At 44.0% G+C, this 20,517-nt stretch overlaps 2 protein-coding genes across 2 annotated transcripts; one reads left to right on the top strand and one right to left on the bottom strand.

Moving 5' to 3' along the window:
• Nucleotides 1-4,572: 4,572 nt before the first annotated feature.
• LOC136492540 (polyadenylate-binding protein 6-like) lies at nt 4,573-6,677 on the top strand. Its single transcript, XM_066488521.1, is given in 2 exon segments — nt 4,573-5,175; nt 5,177-6,677. Coding segments are annotated over 2 exon segments (1,959 nt in total). The 3' UTR covers nt 6,533-6,677.
• Nucleotides 6,678-7,156: 479 nt separating this feature from the next.
• On the bottom strand, nt 7,157-10,126 carry LOC136494201 (phosphomannomutase-like). Its single transcript, XM_066490365.1, has 11 exons — nt 9,679-10,126; nt 9,450-9,494; nt 9,286-9,352; nt 9,065-9,141; nt 8,753-8,788; nt 8,606-8,661; nt 8,420-8,519; nt 8,234-8,329; nt 8,059-8,148; nt 7,810-7,861; nt 7,157-7,499 (listed from the first exon to the last, which is right to left on the bottom strand). The coding sequence occupies exons 1-11, from the start codon at nt 9,751-9,753 to the stop codon at nt 7,444-7,446; spliced, it is 750 nt and encodes a 249-aa protein (XP_066346462.1). The 5' UTR covers nt 9,754-10,126; the 3' UTR covers nt 7,157-7,443.
• Nucleotides 10,127-20,517: the final 10,391 nt, after the last annotated feature.

Consider the following 20,517-nt stretch of genomic DNA (forward strand, 5'->3'; position numbering starts at 1 on the left):
ATTCCTAAATAAATTTCAAAAGCCCATTCACACATGTATGCAATGGTGGGGACCTTAGGACATGTTTGGTTTCACCCACTAAAGTTTAGTGGTCTCTAAAATTTAGTGATCTTTGTTTGTTTTTCCACTAAAACAGTTGTCTCATGTACACTTTAGTCACTTTTAGCTATCATTTTGTGACTAAAAGCCACTAAACTTTAGTGACTCCTAAACTTTAGTGGGAGTGTTTGACATTTTAGGGTGTTTAGATCCAGTGACTAAAGTTTAGGAGGTGTCACACGGGGTCTCGCATGGGGTGTTCGGATACTAATAAAAAAATAAATTATAGAATCCGTCAGTAATCCGCGAGACAAATTTATTAAGTCTAATTAATCTGTCATTAGCACATATTTACTGTAGCACCACATTATCAAATCATAAACTAATTAGGCTTAAAAATTTATCTCGCAAAACAGTCTCAATCTGTGCATTTAGTTTCGTAAATAGTCTATATTTAATACTCCATGCATGTGTCCAAACATCCGATGGGACAGCGACTAAAGTTTAGGAGGTGTAACCAAACACCCCCTTAGTGACTAAAGTTTAGTCAGGAGGGGTGAACCAAACAAGCCCTTAGTCCCACATTGCTACTCTAGAAGGAGTGATGCCAACTTAAATGGTTGAATTGTCTACTAATAGTTGAAGCTATTGAGGAGAAGAAAATGAAGAAATCCACGCGGGTGCTTGCTCTTGTGGGCGCGCGACATACGCGTGAATGGTTCGGCGATTTCTCGCCTTGATCTTGCGGGTGCGCGACTTCCTTTTGCTTTCTCTATATTTTTGCATGCATGAAGAAAATTGCGCTGGCCTATTTTGACAGGCAATTATTCTAGCATTAATGGTGATTGGTTTAGTCGACTAACGGGAGATCAATCACGTAAATGTTGTGATTGCGCGGCTAATTACTTAGCTTAGCTGCGACGCGACGCGTGTATATATTGAGACGGGATGTCATTCTCATTACAGAGAATTCATCTATTCCCTTCCACTATGCTGCGCTGCCGCCGTCTTCCCCATCCCGTCGCCAACGTGACATTAGCGCCAGGAGAGCAGGTCTCCGAAGCCTACGTCTCCTCGTGTCCCTGCACGGGATAGGGGCGCATCAGGTTTTTGGAAAGCGCCATCGCGACTGCTCGCTCGACGTCTTCTTCCCTCTACACCGCCAGTGTTCGCGAATCTCCGCTGACAACCTCACTGAAAGAATGTCTATTCTTTCTTTGTTGTTCGTTTGTATGTTCCTACTGTTACTAACACTAGATAACTTGAGTTTGCCTCGGATCATACTGCTAGTGATAAATCATACACCTATGATATATATTGTTGTTCTTTTTCTCATTGTCGAAATTAATTTATGCGTCACTAAATTACTATTATTTTCAACACAATATGTTTTGAGATCGGAATCTATACTACTACTAGACGCGAGTAGTTCTAACTTAGTATGAGCACTTATTAATGAGCCCGGGTCACAAACAAAACAGAGAGCATAGGACTAGATTTGAGCAAATTCAGCCTGGTCTAACTTGGCCTATGGGCCCAACCCAAGCCCGACAGGTTTTGGCCCATCCACAAGCCTTAGTGGATAGGGCCTGGACACAGATCCCATTATCTAGAAATATTTTTTCAAAACGAGTCCTACCTAAAATATTTATTTTAGCTATTTTACACTATAAACTACGTAGATGACCCATGCAGCCCGGTCCGAGACCGCCTCAAAAAATCAGGCCTGATTCGCCCAGTGGGGCAGTCATGGGCAAAATTGTTTTGGTCCAAAACAACTAGATGTTTTTTTTTACCCGACCCAAGCGTGACGTGTAGATGATATACTTTCTTTGTCTCCACAAGGGTTGTTTTTGTTTCCTAAGAAGTCAATTTGCTTTTAACTTTAACTAAATATATAAAAAAGAATTTTAATAAACAGTAGTACATAAAACTACTTGACTCGTCATCACACAAACAAGACACCAGTTGAAAGACCGCCATGGCGTGTTTATTCGTCGCACTAGTAGTCATCACGATCAAGCTGCTACCGGGAATTCGGGAGGGAGACGAGAGATTGTTTGTTGCCGCTTTGACTTATAAGATGTAGTTTTTAGTTAATGAATAATATTTTTCTCCGACCACAAATATGTACCAGGACGTGATTGGTGTGCAGTTTTGCAACTCAGTCCCTGGTACGCAGGCATCTTCGCTTCCGCCATGCAACCCATCCAGGCCAATGGCCGTTCACGTGAACTGCTTCCACCTGCCCTCCCTCCCACTCACCTCCCATGCTCTCCTCTCCTCCGGTCGACTCCGGTCCTCCCTCCTCTAGTCCTCCACCACTGGAACATTGCAGAGCAGCAGAGGGGAAGGAAAACCCCACCTCCACCACGCACGCAACCTCCGATCGGGCCGCCACCACCACCACCTCCTCCTCCTCCGGATTTGTTGCTGCTCGTGCTCGCCTGTGCTCCCACTCTCCAACTCTAAAGCCGCGCTGCAGAAAACCCCCGGACCAAGCCGAAGCGCCTTTTCTCTGTTGCATCGCGCGCTCCCGCAACCTCGCATTTCCAATCGGAGGTTTGTTTCCCAGCGCTGCCTCGTCCCCGAAACCCTCATTGCTCTTGGCGTCCGTCGTTGCGTTTGCGTGGGGGAGGAACCGCGTGGTTGATGGACGATATTCTCCTCCGTGCATTGCTTTTGGCTGTCGTGTCTCGTGGGGTTTTCTGCCTGCTACTTGGCTGGGCTACTACATGTCTTTTTTTTTTGGCGTGTGTGGATTGAGAGTCCAGCATCAAGGAATTTCGTGTAGCATCTAGGTGATCCTTTTTAGTGCGAATGTGTGATTCATAGCTGCGTTTCTATGCCTCTGATTTTAGTGGTTTTGTCTTATATAGGGTTTTGAGTTAGCATTTTTTTTCTTTTTTTTAAAGAAAAATTAGAGGAGCACTGCACACTGGAATTACTAGGGGATGGGAAGGTAAAACATGTTCATGTACAAAGAACCCTACCAAAAAATGGTTTTACTTGTTACATGCATTCTTTTAAGAAATTTTCTTCAGCGTCTGTGTTGGATAAAGAATCCCAAAGTCCTTGGGAAAAATTTAATACACAGACATATGCTATGGCCCTAATAAAGAGGTTAACTTAGTTGGATTCTATATACTTCTCATTTGATACTATTGACTCTGCGCTATGGAGCAGCTGAGCCTTGGAAGTAACTGTTGTTACTGTGCCCTTTTAGTTCGATTATTTGCGCAAAGGTTTGATGGTTCTGCAGATTGCGTTAAACTTTTGTATTGATTGAGTGACAGTGCAGCTGGATCACAATATTAGTTTATCCAATTATGTAACTAGTTTTTACCGGTGTGGAAAAAAATTATGTAACTAGTAACAAGGCAAGCAATGCAATTACATGAGGAGCTGTTACTGAACATGTTGCTATCGCTTTCAGTCCCAGTAGTCGAAATTTAAATGACGATGGAAGAACAATGGAGCTACTGCGGTGGCGGAGGAGGGACGTGGTGCGCGCTGGGGCCGGCAATGGCGACGGCGACGCTGCAGTGAGCTGCTGCGGCTGCTGCGGGCGAGCGCGAAGGCGAAGGAGACAGCTAGGCGAGGAAATGAGAGTGCAGGGGCGTCACGGGCGAGCTCGGCGTGATGTGCCGCGCTGTAGCTCGACGTGGCCTGGCCGGGCGGCACAACGGCGCCACGCGGCGTCGAAGTTCTGAAAACGGTCGGGCACTGTAGATCGCCATCAGAGCGAGCGAACCGGCCTGACAGCGAGATTTTTCATCGTTCCAATTCCTAATCCGAGAAGCATTAGAGCAAACAATCAAAACAAAAGTTGTATCCCTACATACCATCTATAATTCCTATTAAAGGACCATAGTCTAATTCCCAACCAATGCAGGGTAAATTCATCACCAATGTCGAGCCATTACACTAGAAATCGGTTTTGGACTTAGAAAATTTCTAAGTGCTGAAAAACAGTGAAATATCGATTTTGTGATCTCAAAATGACTAAGCTATGCACTGAATTAGCTTATGACCCAAAAATAAAAGTTGTTACACTCCTCAAGTACTACAACTTTGTTTTAGGGTTCACATCCATGCAAAGCTTCCAAAATGTAGTTCAACTCCAGTCAAACCTAGCACCTAAAATTGGTACCTTACACTATAAGTATGACTTAGAGGTTAAACTAGCTTTGGTCATGAATACCAAAATGGTTCCTAGTAACATTCTAAACATGTTAGAAGCATTCCTAAAGTTCCACAATCATTTCATACATAGATCACATGTAAACCCTAGGTCAAACCGAGCATATCATCACTTAGGAGCTTAATTAGGTGAGGTACCCTACATGAACTTTGTTCCATTAAGTATCCTAAGTGTAACTAAGGTATTTTAGTGACCAATATCCACCACTAGCACTCAATCACACATGATCATAAAGCATACATAAAATGAAACATAAAAGAACAATAGTATGTTTCATAGCAATGTTTCATATAGAATTGCTTATGCATGAATGAATGATGCTTATGCTCATGCAATGCAAATGCAATTATGCAAGCCTAACACCTAGGGTGTTACAAAAGGTAGCCATGGATTTCACGTCAGGTATAAGTAAAGGATATGGCTTTGTGAAGTTCTCTGACCCACACGATGCAGCCCATGCTGTTATTGAGTTGAATGGACGTCTGGTTGAGGGGAGGAAGATATTGGTTCGAGTACAACCATCAAGCTCGCCTGTGGAATCACATGACAACAACAGGACCCTCAAAGAAATCGACATGTCTAATCTATATGTCTGTAACATCCCCTCGTCCATGAACAAAGCCAAGTTGGTGGAGCTTTTCCTGCCATTTGGTAAGATCACCCATGCAATGGTGGTGGAACAATCCAATAATTCAAGCAAGGGATATGGATTTGTCAAATTTGTTGATTATCATTGTGCTGCTGAGGCTATTGCACTGATGAATGGAGCACTGATTGAAGGTGAATCGATCTCGGTCAGAGTTGCTGGCCTTTCTCCGTCAGTATCCAGCTCAGTTTCACAGCATTCACCACACTCAGAAACAAATGCCTCTCCTGAAATCAACAACTGTAGACTGTACGTCACCAACGTTCCACAGACCATGCCAGCTGACAAAGCTTGTTAGTCTTTTCATGCCCTTTGGTCAGATTGACAGGGTGGTGATGTACGCGGAGTACAGTCTTGTGCTATATGCAGATATAAACTCAGCAGCGAAGGCTCTCAAGCACATGGATGGGTACCTGATTGAAGGAAAGAGGCTAGTAGTCAAGGGATCTGAGCCTCTTCCAGCCAATGCAGGTAGCAAGCTTGTAAAAGAAATTGACATGGCTAATCTGTATGTTGGCAGGGTTCCATCAGCTGTGACCTGTGAACAGCTGGTGCAGATTTTCTGCCTATATGGAGAAATTGTTCAAGCTAAGAAGTTTGATGTCGGGTATGGCATGATCAGGTATGCTAATGCTTCATCTGCTGCTGCCGCAATTGATCAATTGGATGGTTACCAGATTGGAGGAAGCACTCTGGTTGTGAGAGTTGCAGGGCTTCCTGCAGAATCTGATGTAGCCACATTTGCTCGAACCCCTCAGACACCTGGCAATGAGCACAGACAAATTGACATGACTAATCTATATGTGGGCTACCTCCCGCCGTATGTTACTACTGATAAGTTGATTGAACTTTTCCTGCCATGTGGCCAAATCACTCAAGCAAAAGTAGTTGTGGATAAGTTCACCGGTGTCAGCAAGGGATTTGGATTTGTCAGATTTGCTGATGCTTACTCTGCTGCTACTGCGATCACTCACATGAATGGTTACCCATTGGATGGGCATATGTTGGCGGTTAGAACAGCAGGTGTCCAACAGAGTGACATGGCCAGCTACATGGCACATTTCTACTCCTACTTCACTTCCCCTGATCCCTCAAGGATGGCTGTTGGAATCCCGGCATCAGACTGGTCATACTATTATGGTCAATCTGCATATAACCCATACTATTATGCTGAATCCGCATACACCACACCGGCCGTGCACCAGGGACAAGGTGCTGGATCTGCTGCGACTGCTGCTGGTAAAACATCTCAGCTGGAAGGCCTGTCTGGACCTGAACCGGTCGGTTCAGTTGCTGAGAGAGATGGCTCTTCTGTGTCAAATCCTGCTGCTTCTGATGGTTCTCGGTTGGATGTTTGGGCTGGTCCACCTGGCTTTGAGTCCCATGCTGTCGCCAAGAAAGATGCCACTACGATGAATACTTCTCAAGCTTGGGCTGTCGCCAAGAAAGAGGTCAGTATGATGAATACTTCTCAAGCTTGCTCAAAGGTGCATATGGTACAGTCGGAAGGTTGGGCTGGTCCACCTGGCTTTGAACCCCATGCCATCGCCAAGAAAGATGCTACTGTGATGAACCCGCCTCAATCTTGCTCAAAGGTGCATATGTCTGTCAGTGGGAGCGAGAAAAGAACTTCAGTTGTCTAACATAATATGCATGTCTACCTGTAGTCTGATATAACATAGCAGGATGCTCTTCGGATAGGCGTGTTTTGGAGAAGATTATGCTTACGCAGTTTTCCCTCGTGGAAGAAACTGTATCCTGTGCATTTTACTCAACCCAACATTTTCAGTTGCGCATATTCTAGTATTGGATGTTTTTTTTCCCTTGACTGTTATTCCAAATCTACATAACGTTTTCCTATGTTTTTTCTTAGAAATGTTTCAATTTACTTCCTCCGTTCCAAATTATAAGACGTTTTGGCTTTTTTAGATTGTTTTTACTATGTATTTAGACATAGTGTATATCTAAGTGCATAACAAAAAACTACGTATGTAGAAAAGCCAAAATGTCTTATAATTTGAAATAGAGAGAGTAGCTGTTAAAAATTCCAGTCAGCATTAATCCATTACTGAGGGTCTATGTGAAGTATCATAGTTCAGTCAAAGATCGTAAAAACCAACTTGGATTTGAGGCGGTAAAACAATTTTCAGCATGCTCCCATACAAACAACTTGCTTAGGTTCCGTTCAAAGCATTTGAAGCAGCTGCTGGAAAGGCACTTGCAGATGCCTTACCTTGCGCCCAAATTTCTCATGAATTTGCAGACAATAGCTAACAACGGCAATGCATAATTATCATCTTTTATTACATCACCCCTGTCTCAAGGAACATCTCGATTAACACAGGGTAAAATGAAACAGGTAATTCTCATCTATTTTCGCCAATTTGTACATGTAATCTGAAAAATTGTGAATATGGAGCAGTACAATCTGTTTGGACTTGGAAGGAAAAATGGATGCATGTAATTGTCATGAAAAAGATGCCAAAAGGCATTTAGTCAAAGATCACTTAATAAATGTGAACTTGATAAATATATGGTGCAAATAAACTAGAGATCATTTCGACATGAAGAGAGATCTGCATTGCTGAGCTGTGTCATTGGGGCTGGTAACTGCAAATCAAAATGATATGGAATCAGTATGGGAATGACAGAAATGGTGACTTGGTGAGTGAGTAGCATTTGTTATATGCAACTACTATGATGATGAAAGAGGTCTCATTTAACATTAAAATTAAATTCTGCGGCCAAAATTTCACGCAAGCCTCATATTGATTTTGCACTGATGCTTTCTTTTCCTATTTATTTTTATTTTCTAAGGAGAACTAAAAATGTCTCTCTTTAAGCTATGTCCATTCTTGTTAGGTGGCATTACAAATTCATAGGCATAAGAATATCAGCCTTTGCCATACAGCCAGCATACCTGTATGGCCAACTGTTCTTTCAGATTCAAATATCTCATAGTCATTGCCACCCTGTTCAATGGAAAACAAGAATTAGTCAGATAAATTACCAAAATAAAGGCCATGTTAGAATTAAGCTGCTGGTTACTAACCAAAAAATATAAAAATATACACGCAAATTATTTTGGGTCCTAAGAAGAAGCTACATATCCACAAACAAAATTCAAGAGTTTTATACGATTTAAACACCAGTAAGGAAGACATATCACCTTGTAGGTCTTATCCCCAAAGAAATGGATTTCTTGAAATTCCTCAAGATATCTCAAGCAGTAAGTCTTGTCCCAACCTTGGGGAAATACCTGGAATTTTTGCGTGGTAGTAGTAAATACCATGATTCCAATTATTTCAAGAAAATACATACGTGTACAAGTCTAGGGGACTCACATCAAAACTAATCTGCCCTCCAATAGAAAATGTCAGGTTCATGTGTGCAAACTTTTCACGAAGCACTGACACCATTTTAGGTCGAATGTTATGCACCTGCAGGAAATCAACCGTTTCAGTCCCATAGATTTGATTCCCTCCTCTCTGACTAAGAAAATGTACTGACTTTTAGTAGACGATTTATACCTTATCATACTTCTCAAATTCATCACGTTCTTCTTGGCTACAGTTTCTTCCTATAGGAGATACATTAATCATTCCACTTCGGAACTCTATGAACGTACCCCTGAGCAATCAGTCAATATTATAAAGGTCAGTAACGACTAACAAGCTAGTGCAAATCATAACTGTTGAACAGGGTAATTAACTGACCTTTTAATTGGGATATCCAAGTCAGCAATGTAATGAAGAGTGAAGTTAATAAATTCCTGGAAAGAGAACACGTTGTCTTCAGCAAGGCCTTAGGATTTTATCAAAAGAAGCAGTGCAAGAACGTGAATACACCACATTTAGGCTTACCTTTAGCTTGTCTTCTCCAACAAATGATTTCAAACTCTGCAGAGTGCACAAGGACAGGTTTTAGCATATATATAAAGGGTCTCTAGGTAAGTCCGTTATTCTACTGGACTAGAACTTTGTATGGACAGTTTGTTTGGTCGGTGTTGCATGTCAACAAAGGAAAAGAACAGAGGCATTCCTTTATTAAACTAAATTTCTGACAATGTCAGCGTGTGGAACATTTCTCATTCAGAACGAAATATCAGGAGACGTTGACCAATGCATATATGTTGAGACAGTGTATGTAACTATGTAAGGTGCACAGAGACTTACTTGAATTCCAATTAGTTGGCCATTTTTGTGTGCAACCAGGCCGTTTTCAGAGAAGACGTAATCATAATCAGTAATAACTGCAAAAACGAAAAAAAGAAGGGCAAACCAATTGCTTCCAACGTTGCAGAGTTCATCATCGTCAGTGCAATGATGGGGTCACACAGGGTGACACAGCAAAGAACTCCTAGCAAGTCCAAACTTGAGCGCCTATGTTCAGTCACCTGTTTCACCGAGCTGCTCGGTAATCTTCACAAGATCAGATCCGCCAACCACGCCCACAGTCACATGCTGCTCCCAAAATAAATAAATAAATGAAGCTGTAATTTCTCGTCATGCAACGAACAAATGCAGCAGGAGTAAGAGGACTAGCGATCTCAATTCTCACCTGGCGCAGCTGCTTCATGAACTCTAGCATCTCTGGCGTCACCACCTGCCCAGAGAATCACAAGATCATTTCACAAAAACAAACAAAAAAACGGCGGCGCTCGACAATTTCGAGCTGCAGCCCACTCCTATCCTATCGGCTACTGAGCTCCTCCGAGTGCCAAGCTACCGCAACCGGAGGCTGAGATTGAGAAAGGGAGACGGATCCAGGGGAGGGGAACTCGCGGCACCTTGCGCGGCGCTGTGAGAGTGCCGTCGACGTCGAAGAGCGCGAGGACGCCCGCATTCCTTGCCTCGGAGGCCATCGCAATCCGTCCGCTCCTCACGCCCCTGCCTCCGCTACGACCGCGAGCAGAGGACGAAGCGGCGGTCCTCGCGGCCGCGTGGTAGTAGTAGTAGTAGTAATAGTAGCAACGGCGCCCGGGCCGGAATCGCGGGGAGAAGAAGGCGTGGGTTGCAATAGTCAGCTCGGCGGCGCGGATCTAGATGCGGCCCTCGCTTGGCGTGTGGACTGTGGAGCGTGGAGTCGTCGCGTCGCGCGCAAGGGAAGGGGCGTCGGGATCTGCGCGCGGGGAGGGGAGGGACGAGGAGGAGGACGAGCGGGGACTGCACAAGCCGTCAGTCGTCACTCCCCTGGAGGCTGGAGCGGATGGATGGATGGATCATGGCTGCAGTCGTGACTCGTGGCGACGACTGCGCGCCACGTAAGATGACTAGACGGGGTTTCGCTGCTTCGCAGGCGTTTCCTTTAAGGGCGCGTTTAGTTTCGATTTTTTTTTTGTTTAGGTACTGTTTAACCACACTTTTGTTTGTATTTAGTAATTAGTATTTAATTATGAATTAATTAGGTTTGAAAGTTTCGTCTCGCGATTTCTCATCTAACTGTGGAATTAGTTTTTTTTCGTCTACATTTAGTACTCCGTACATGTGCCGCAAGATTCGATAGCATACTTTAGAGTGAAAATTTTTAGAATCTAAATACGACCTAAGTAAAAGCGTACTACTTCGTTGACGCTGTACATACATGATAGTATGATACGATACGAGGCATATTCTGCGAGCATCGTTTTTGTCTGGTACTTATCAGGTAGCAGGATCGAATCCGGTAGGGTTCTATCAGAATTTACGAGATTTGTAATATGTTGTAAATCTTTAAGTCTATAATGTTTATTTTAATTAATTTCAACTAGAATCCATTTGGATCCTTGGAATTGAATTCATTCAAATAATTATAATTTATTCATAGATTAATTAAACTAATATAGTTGTATATGGAATATAGTTGTATATGGAATATAGTTGTATATTATTGTTAACCATACGAGAGACATACTTTATATGTTACATTTCTATTGTAGGGAAATAAGTTGAAGAGTGTGTTATAAATTAGAGAGTATAAACATAGCATGTCCCTTATAAATTTGAGATAGGATTATTTGTGAGTTTGGCAAAGTCGTGGAATACCAAATTCTAAGCAAAGTAGCCTAATTCAATAAGTAAATTTCATTTCCTCTAAAAGAAGGGATCTAAACGGCCCTAATGTATTTAACCTTTTAGATTTAAGTAGCTCCTAGAATTAATTTTAACCCCTCTTAACTTCAAATATTATTTTACTACTACTGAATCTTTTTAAAAGTCATCTTCTATCTTCTAATATCTATAACTATATCTACATATCTTATAATTCTAAACATATGTTGTAAATGTTTAAGTCTACAATATTTATTTTAATGAGTGTATTTAACTTTTTAGAATTATAAGTAATTCTCAACATTATTTTTAGGCAAAATTGGCTACGGGACACTGAAAGTGACCTCTATTTGTTGCTAGATATGCAAAATGGAGCAGTTTGCTGATAGACACTCTGCTTCTTTGTCAAAATTTGCTAGTTGAAAGCTCTAGTTTGGTTTTGGTTAATTGTTGAAACCCTAAGTGCTAACCTAGTTTATCAAAGTGATTATAAGATAGGTAGCACTACTCCAAGTGATGAAAGCAATGGCGAAGATCATGATGATGGTGATGGCATGACGATGATCAAATGCTTAAATTTGAAAAAGAAGAAAGAGAAAAACAAAAGGCTCAAGGCAAATGTATAAATTGTAGGAGCCATTTTGTTTTAGTGATCGAGACACTTAGCGAGTGTGATCACATTTAGGATCGATAGCCGTACTATTAAGAGGGGCGAAACTCGTATCGAAATGCGGTTATCAAAGTGCCACTAGATGCTCTAACTCATTGCATATGCATTTAGGATCTAGTGGAGTGCTAACACCTTTGAAAATGTTTGTGAAAATATGCTAACACACAAGGTGATACACTTGGTGGTTGGCACATTTGAGCAAGGGTAGGAAACTTCACCGACGGAGTGTCCGCCCGTAGAGTACGGACAGTCCGACGATGCCACCGGCGCCCTAGACAGAAAAGACGAAGGTCAATGTAAGTGACCGGACGCTGGTCTTAGTTGGACCGGCGCGTCCGGTCAGTAGCAGCAGTGAGCGCGTGGTTTCGGTCTTCGACCGGACGCTGGCGCTAAAAGTGACCGGACGCTGGCAGGGTGCGTCTGGTCAATGCTGACGTATGCTGACGTGGGACACACAAAGGAGACATTAAGTAACCGGACGTTGGGTGAGTCCGGTCGGGCATGACCAGACGCGTCCGGTCGTGAAATGTCACGTTTGGAACCTTACTGGAAATGACCGGACGCTGAGATCCAGCGTCCGGTCACTTTCTAAGGCCTCGTTTAGATCGTGAAAAAAAGTGAACCCGATGAACAGTACCACTTTCGTCTTATTTGGTAAATATTGTCTAATCGTGGACCAACTAGGCTCAAAAGATTCATCTCGTGATTTCCAACTAAACTGTGTAATTAGTTATTTTTTTACCTACATTTAATATTTCATGCAAGCGGCTAAAAATTGATGTGATGGAGAGAGAGTGAAAAAACTTGGAATTTGGAATGCATCTAAACGAGGCCTAACTGACGCGTCCGGTCATCACTTGACCGTTGAAATCGGGCGATCGGCATTTGAAGCCAATGACACATGGCGTACATCGCACGACCGGACGCTGAGATCCAGCGTCCGGTCAATATGACTGGAGCGTCCGGTCGGCCCAAGTTAAGTACAGTGAGGAGCCCAACGGCTCTATTTCGTGGGGGGCTTCTATTTAAGCCTCATGGGCGGCTCAAGCTCACTCTCTTGGCCATTTGTATTGACATAGCAACCTTGTGAGCTTAGTCAAAGTCCTCCCACTCATCTCCATCATTGATTCATCATTTTTGTGAGATTGGGAGAGAATCCAAGTGCATTGCTTGAGTGATTGCATCTAGAGGCACTTGGTATTCGTGTTTCGCTACGGGGTTCGCTTGTTGCTCTTGGTGGTTGCCACCACCTAGACGGCTTGGTGCAGCGATAGAGGATTGGCACGAGTTAGTGATTGTTCGTGGCCATCTCCGGTGATTGTGAGGGAATTTGTACCTTCCTCGATGGAGCGCCAAAAGATAACTATAGTGGATTGCTCGTGTCATTGAGTTACCTCACTTATGGGTAGGTTCTTGCGGTGTCCAATCGTGTGGACAAGGTTTGTGCAACACCTCTTAGCCGCCGAACCACCAAGTGTTGATCGATACAACGGGGACGTAGCGTGTTGGCAAGCACGTGAACCTCGGGAAAAAATCAGTTGTTTCTTGCCATTTGGCATTTTCTCGGTGATTGATTTCATCTTCATCTTGTGATTGGTTCATCCCTCTACACGGTGGTATAATCATCCTACTCACTCTTCTATATTCTTGTAAATTAGTTGTGGCAAGCTCTTTAGTGTAATTAGAATTGAGAGCTTGTTTTGTTATTTAAGTTTATCTAGTGGAGCTCTTTAGTGTAGCAAGATTGAGAGCTCTTAGTGAGTAGTATCATAGCAAGTTGTGTGTCTAGTAATCATTGCAATTAGAATTGTTGGATAGGTGGCTTGCAACCCTCGTAAAGCTAGAGCAAGTTTGTATTTCGCTATTTGTCTTACTAATCAAATTGCTCTAGTTGATTTATAGAATTTTAAATAGGCTATTCACCCCCCCCTCTAGCCATATTAGGACCTTTCACCAGTGGATATCGGACCGAATAAAATATTCATTGCCGGGTTTAGAGGATAGAGAAGAGCGATGCAATGCCCTTAATACCACTGCCTCTTTCTCTTTTCCATTTTTTTCCTTCTCTTTCTTCCCCACGCTGCCCATGCCCTGACCTGCTGCCGCCACAAGCCGAGCCCCCGCGACCTCGCCCGCTCCTCCACCCTGCCCTTGCCGGCGGCCTCGCCAGCATGCCACCCCTCCCTGCACCAAGTCGAGCCAAGCCCTGGCCCCGTCCCCGTCCCGCCCCACCAGGAGCCGCGGCTGCCCGCGCCCTGGAGGTCGTGCTCATGCACACCATGGCAGCCGCGGTGGCCCGCACCATGGTGGCCACGCTCGTCCTCAACCCAACAGCCGCGCCTGCTCGAGCGCGCCCCGACAGCCACAGTGGCCCGTGCCCTGGCTGACGCGCTCACCCACGCCCTAGTGGCCCCGCCTGCTCGAGTGCGCCCCCACGGCCCCACTTGGCCGTGCCCCGGTCGTCATGTTGGTGCCCCGGGTCCGTGGCAGGGCGCATGCGGGCACGCGTGCTGGTGCTCGGCCGCGTCATAGCCGCGTAGGACAAGCAGGCAAGCAAGCGGACGCGGGCAGCGGCGGCGGCATGAGCAACCGGGCCCGAGCAGTGGCGGCGCGTAGCAGGCAGCGGAGACGGCGGCCTGGACAGCAACGGCGCGCGGCAGCGAGCTGCAGCGGTGGCGCGCAGGAGGCAAGCAGCAGCGGCGGCGGCAGCGCGAGTAGCCGGGCCCAGGCAGCAACGGCGTGTGGCTGCGAGCTACAGCGATGAGCGCTCTTAGCAGGCAAGCAACAGCGCGGCGGCGCGAGCAACCAAGCCAGGGCGGCGGCGGCGTGTGGCAGCGGGCTACAGCGGCGCACGCGTAGCAGCAGCAGCGCCGGCCGGATTTGGCCACCGGCTATGCGTTGTGCTCTGCTCTTGGAGTCCGCGGCGGCCCTTGTGTCCACGGCGCAGCCAGGTGGGCTGAGGAAAAAAAGAGAAAGGGAGAGAGGAAGAAGAAGGAGCCAGGGGCAAAAAGAACATTTCCCCTCTGTTTTCTCTCCGCAAAAGTGAGAAATGAATATTTTATTGATCGCGGTGTTCAGGAGCAAATTTGACAACAACAACAATGTCCACCAGCAAGTTGGTCCATTTTGCATGTCCGTTAGCAAAAAAAAGATCACTTTGAGTGTCATGTAGCCAATTTTCCCTTATTTTTAACGTCTCACAACTTTAAATATTACTTTATCACTACTGAATCTTTTTAAAAGTCATCTTACATCTACATCTATACCTATATATCTTATAATTCTAGATATAATTAGAGGTTCTATCTCGACATTCACCTCATACAATTATAGCTCACTAGCGTCAGCGATTATGATATACATCTCAGCGATACATATCATCAACTAATATGCATTTAGTTATTCATATCAACGTGTCATGTCACCTAACATTAACTTATGATAGTTCACCCCATCATTTAAGTAATTATATCATTATATGTAGTCTAATTTCATTCTAAATCATCTATAGTTCCAGCAGGCGTAGGTATGCTTCTAGTATGTCTAAGTAGAATACCTTCAGCCTTCACCATGTGATTTCTTTGGTTTCTTGTGCTGCCATGTCACCCATATCCTCCTTCAGCTTCTAGGCTGATTGGAACTAAACAAACAAAAGGTTCCACTGCTCTATGTTTGTCTATTTCCCTCACGCTTCTAGGCTGATGATTGGAACTAATAAACAAACAAAAGGTTCCACTGCTCTCTATTTGTCTATCTCCCTCACGCTTCTAGGCTGATTGGAACTAAACAAACAAAAGGTTCCACTGCTCTCTGTTTGTCTATATATCTCCCTCACATCATGCGACCTCAACTCATGGTTCTGAAACTACTTCCCACCATGATGGCCTCGTTAATCTACCAGCCCGATCCCTTCCCCCTATTAATTCATCAGATTGGACTTCAGTTGCTCTTGGTCAACTCGCCTAATTAAAAGGCCCCGATGATCGCACATCTCTTCTCTAGGCATCCCATCTTCGACAACGATTGCACGCGAGTTGTCGCTGGCATAGATTAGCAATGACGTTTCCTCATCCCAGCCAAGCAGTCCTCTTTGACCCTTTTGTTTTGGTTCCAGTATCCTATTTGGATTAAGATGTTATGTTATTATTTCAAATTCTACTTTTCATAATTTGTTCTTTTTTATAATTTTCAAAATGCATGCAGCATTACACATGCGTCCAACACCTAGTGACAAGGAACTAACGTGTTGTTTAGTTCCTTCGATGCTGATAACGCAAATGGAGGTCCTTTGCTAGGATGGTCTAGCTACGGCTGTTTTAGATCGACCTCTTTCGATCCTCGATAGAAGCGCGTCATCTATATGTTTAAACTCTTCTTCTTAATACAATGGTAGGCAAACCTTTTGCGTATTCAAGAAAATAAAAAATGGAGGCAAAATTAGTTCAAATTGCATGTCCGCCACAATGTCCACAGCTCTAATTTGTTTCCATTGCGTTACAGTTGACGAACCAAACATCACCTAAGAGTTAGTTAGAAGGTATTTCATTCTCACTTTACTTTAATTACTTTATAGATATATATTTCTATGCTTTTACAACAACAACAACAACAACAAAGCCTTTAAGTCCCAAACAAGTTGGGGTAGGCTAGAGTTGAAACCCAACAGAAGCAATCAAGGTTCAGGCACGTGAATAGCTGTCTTCCAAGCACTCCTATCTAAGGCTAAGTCTTTGGGTATATTCTATCCTTTCAAGTCTCCTTTTATTGCCTCTACCCAAGTCAACTTCGGTCTTCCTCTGCCTCTCTTCACGTTACTATCCTGACTTAGGATTCCACTACGCACCGGTGCATCTGGAGGTCTCCGTTGCACATGTCCAAACCATCTCAACCGGTGTTGGACAAGCTTTTCTTCAATTGGCGCTACCCCTAATCTCTCACGTATATCATCGTTCCGAACTCGATCCCTTCTTGTATGATCGCAAATCCAACGCAACATACGTATTTCCGCGACACTTAGCTGTTGAATATATCGTCTTTTCGTAGGCCAATATTCTGCACCATACAACATAGCAGGTCTAATCGCCGTCCTATAAAACTTGCCTTTTAGCTTCTGTGGTACCCTTTTGTCACATAGGACACCAGACGCTTGCCGCCACTTCATCCACCCTGCTTTGATTCTATGGCTAACATCTTCATCAATATCCCCGTCCCTCTGTAGCATTGATCCTAAATATCGAAAGGTATCCTTCCTAGGCATTACTTGACCTTCCAAACTAACATCTTCCTCCTCCCGAGTAGTAGTGCCGAAGTCACATCTCATATACTTAGTTTTAGTTCTACTAAGTCTAAAACCTTTGGACTCCAAAGTCTTCCGCCATAACTCCAGTTTCTGATTCACTTCTGTCCGGCTTTCATCAACTAGCACTACATCGTCCGCGAAAAGCATACACCAAGGGATGTATTTCTATGCTTTTATCTTGATTTTTTTCCTTCTCGCTTCTGCTTTTTGCTAGGAAGTAGCAGAGTTGCGATTATTTGGGGACACTTTAGTCATGTTCTAATGATGTTTCTAATAATATATTGTATGTCATGTTTAGTATAGTGCAGATCGAATTAATTTTAGGCAGGTAGTTCCATATTGACTTACTCCTAAATGTAAAGAAAATGTTTCATTAACTGAACAAGACTGTGTTCCCATGTTCTTTTCATTTACAAGCCTTCTTTCACTGCCGGATTCAGCTTCTTTGCCGAGTGACTGAGTGTTACACTCGGCAAAGGGCGCTCGGTAAATAGTTTATCGGCAAAGACCTCTACCGAGTGTACTTTATCGGGCACTCGGCAAAGCCTTTGCCGAGTGCTAACCTGACACTCGGCAAAGAAAAGTCGCCGTGACGGCGAGCGCCACCGTGACGGCGGCTTTGCCGAGTGTCAAGGTCAAGCACTCGGCAAAGGTCGCCGCTTTGCCGAGCGTCGTTGGCTCAGACACTCGGCAAACATGCAACCTTTGCCGAGTGCCTGGCCCGTGGCACTCGGCAAATCTGTGATATTTGCCGAGTGCAATGGCCTTTACACAGCAAAGCATGTTTCCAGGTAGTCACTTCGCCGAGTGTCATGGCCATTGCACTCGGCAAAGTGACTGAAAATAGCCTTATTTATTTGTTTTTTACATCCCATCCAAACAAACAGAAGATATATATAACAAACATCACAAATTGATGTCACATTATCGTTGCATTAACATGCAGTACAACTAATAATACATCGTACCAATCATAGAAACATACATTGAGTTTCATTTATTAGCGAGTCCACTGCTGTCACATAGTTTGAGGACAATCAATTCACGATCAAGCTAACTAGTATGTATCAATTCACAATCAAGCTAACAAGTATTTTGTCCTATATATCATTTCTAAGGCAAATGGGTAGCACTTCCCCTATCTCGGCATCAACATCTCTTGTCTTTGGTCAGAATCTCTTCTAGAGAGATGATCTGCAAAAATGGTGAAACATGCTTGCAGATAACCGTTGGGCCTCTGCCTCCACGCACCACACTGCTGTCTCCTCAGGCCTTCTATAGCCAGATTGTCCTATAAAATAAGACCACAAATCAGTAAGCATTTCAGTTAAATGAGCCATAAGTTCATTCATAGTAAAGTGGAACCAAAGACAGATGCTAATTGTAAGACATCACCAAAACAACTTAATTATAGTTCATCATAATAGGCATGTACACTTTTCATAAGTCAAATGGGCAAATGACAAGCATATTGAGAGCTCATGCCTTTTTCATAAACTACAGTCCAATATCATGCATTAAAGATATTTTCTAGCATTATACTTTACACATGAATTTAAATCTATCATACACCAGTAAGTTGAAAGCAGCAGCAGGTATCATCAGATAATGTTATAAAAGATGTACATCTAGGAACTGATGCAATTTAGATGAAGAAATGCTGAGGACAGTTTCTGAAACTACTATACTCACATTTGCTTGCGTCCAATATAGATGGCCTTGCAGATCTACTGGGTCTTCCTTTTCTGCTTAAGCCAAGGTTAAAGATTCATGTGCACAAGTGTTGTGGTCAATAGCAAACCGTGTAACTGTTTCAGTAGAGACCCTTGAATGTTCAGAGTAATTTCAGAGCATCTCATGAGTCAACACAATCCAAGAAATATGTTTTTATCAGCAAACCAAGAGATACAGTGAAACTAAGATGGTTACAGGTATTATACCAATTGATGTCTAACTAATACATACGAACATTGGATTTTTTATGAAGTTTTGGTTAACTGCTAAATATACCTGTACCTTTTAAGAAGACAGGTAAATTATCCCAAATTCCATGCGGGTCAATTATCCCATTTGCGTTCCCATCTGAATATAAGCTCTAAATACAAGCTAATAATGTCCAGACCTCAATTGATAACGAAGGGAAATCCAAGCTCTAAATACAATCATCATACACACCTACTCCATCTAAGGACCAAGGTAGCATCTCCATCCTCCAGTACCCTAAACAAGAATACAAGATACATAATTTTTAGAAAACAGACACCGAGAAACGAAAGTGCATGAACCTGGACGTGGCAGATCCGGTCTCCCTCGAATGAGCGGCCGTGGATCTGGCCTCCCTTGCACGAGCGGGGACCTCTAATGGCCGCTCGATGCCGGGACTTGGTGACGGATGACGACGGCGACGGACGAGACTGAGTGGGGATGGAGGCCACAGCAGGGACGACAACCGCAGCAAGGAGGGAGAGGAGTAGGCGGACTGGATCTATGCGCAACGGGGACGGCGACCGGACGACCACGCTACGGGGACAGTTGCCGTGGCGGCTGCAATGGCGACCGCGGCGGAGAGGACAGCGGACACAGCAGAGACGGCGCCTCGATGAGCTCGCGTTGGCGCTGGAGATGCGGAGAGGAGCGACGCTCGGTGCGAGAGTCCGTGAGAGATGCTGCCAGCTCGGCGCTCTCCTCCTCTCCTCCTCCTCCTCTCTTTCTCCTCCTCCTCCGACGGCGCGGTGCGGGGGGCGGCGCTGGCATGGGCGCGTGGGCAGGGGCGGCGCGGGCGCGGGCGAGGGCGACGGCGGCGGCGGCGCAGCGCGTGCATGTGTGCGGTGTGTGTGGGCCAGCCTAGCCGGTGAGGTTAGACCCCCCCCCTTTGCCGAGTGCCCCCGATCTAGCACTCGGCAAATGTTTTTTTTTAATTTTTTTTAATTCTTTGTTGAGTGACACTTGACCTGGCACTCGGCAAAGAGGTTTTTTTTTAAAAAAAATCTTTGCCGAGTGTCCCCGATCTGGCACTCGGTAAAGTATTTTTTTTAATTTTTTTAAATTCTTTGCCGAGTGCTACCTGGTCTGGCACTCGGCAAAGAGGGGTTTTAAAAAAATTAACATTCTTTACCGAGTGCCAGCCGTCCTGACACTCGGCAAAGAGGCTCTTTTGCCGAGTGTTATTTTTTGACACTCGGTAAACCATATTTTTTTCACTTTTGACCTCCAAACTTTTTCTGCAGTCCTCATACAATACCTGGTACTCCATATTTCAATGTGACACTCGAACTTTTTCTATATTTTTTAATTTATTTTGTTTAATTGAATTTTCTTGGATAATTCAAATTATAACTGCTAGTCATTCGAATAATGAAAAAAATGAATGGAAAAATTATATTCATGTTATTTAGTATAATGTGAGGCCGTATGCAGGAACAGACCACCAATTTCGAACATCTTATTCACGAAACATGACCACGAACTTGCAGTCGAGTTATTTTTAAATTCTATAAAAAGAAAACGAAGTCCAAAAATCATAAAACTTGTCAAGATATCAAGATATCATATGTGGAGGCTATGATAAAAAATTGAGGAGGTTTCGCGTAAGTTTGTCACGTACAATGCTTACCACCTCGTCGGCCTCTT

This window comes from Miscanthus floridulus, chromosome 11, assembly GCF_019320115.1.
Source record: "Miscanthus floridulus cultivar M001 chromosome 11, ASM1932011v1, whole genome shotgun sequence".
Classification (NCBI taxonomy): Eukaryota; Viridiplantae; Streptophyta; class Magnoliopsida; order Poales; family Poaceae; genus Miscanthus; species Miscanthus floridulus.

What these genes read in the sequence shown, in the direction of transcription:
- LOC136494201 (XM_066490365.1), bottom strand. Translation starts at nt 9,753, where the DNA reads ATGGCCTCCGAGGCAAGGAATGCGGGCGTCCTCGCGCTCTTCGACGTC. An exon ending in GAGGGCAGATTAGTTTTGAT is followed by an intron (nt 8,149 to 8,233) that starts GTGAGTCCCCTA and finishes CAAAAATTCCAG; the next exon opens with GTATTTCCCCAAGGTTGGGA. An exon ending in TTGGGGATAAGACCTACAAG is followed by an intron (nt 7,862 to 8,058) that starts GTGATATGTCTT and finishes TCCATTGAACAG; the next exon opens with GGTGGCAATGACTATGAGAT.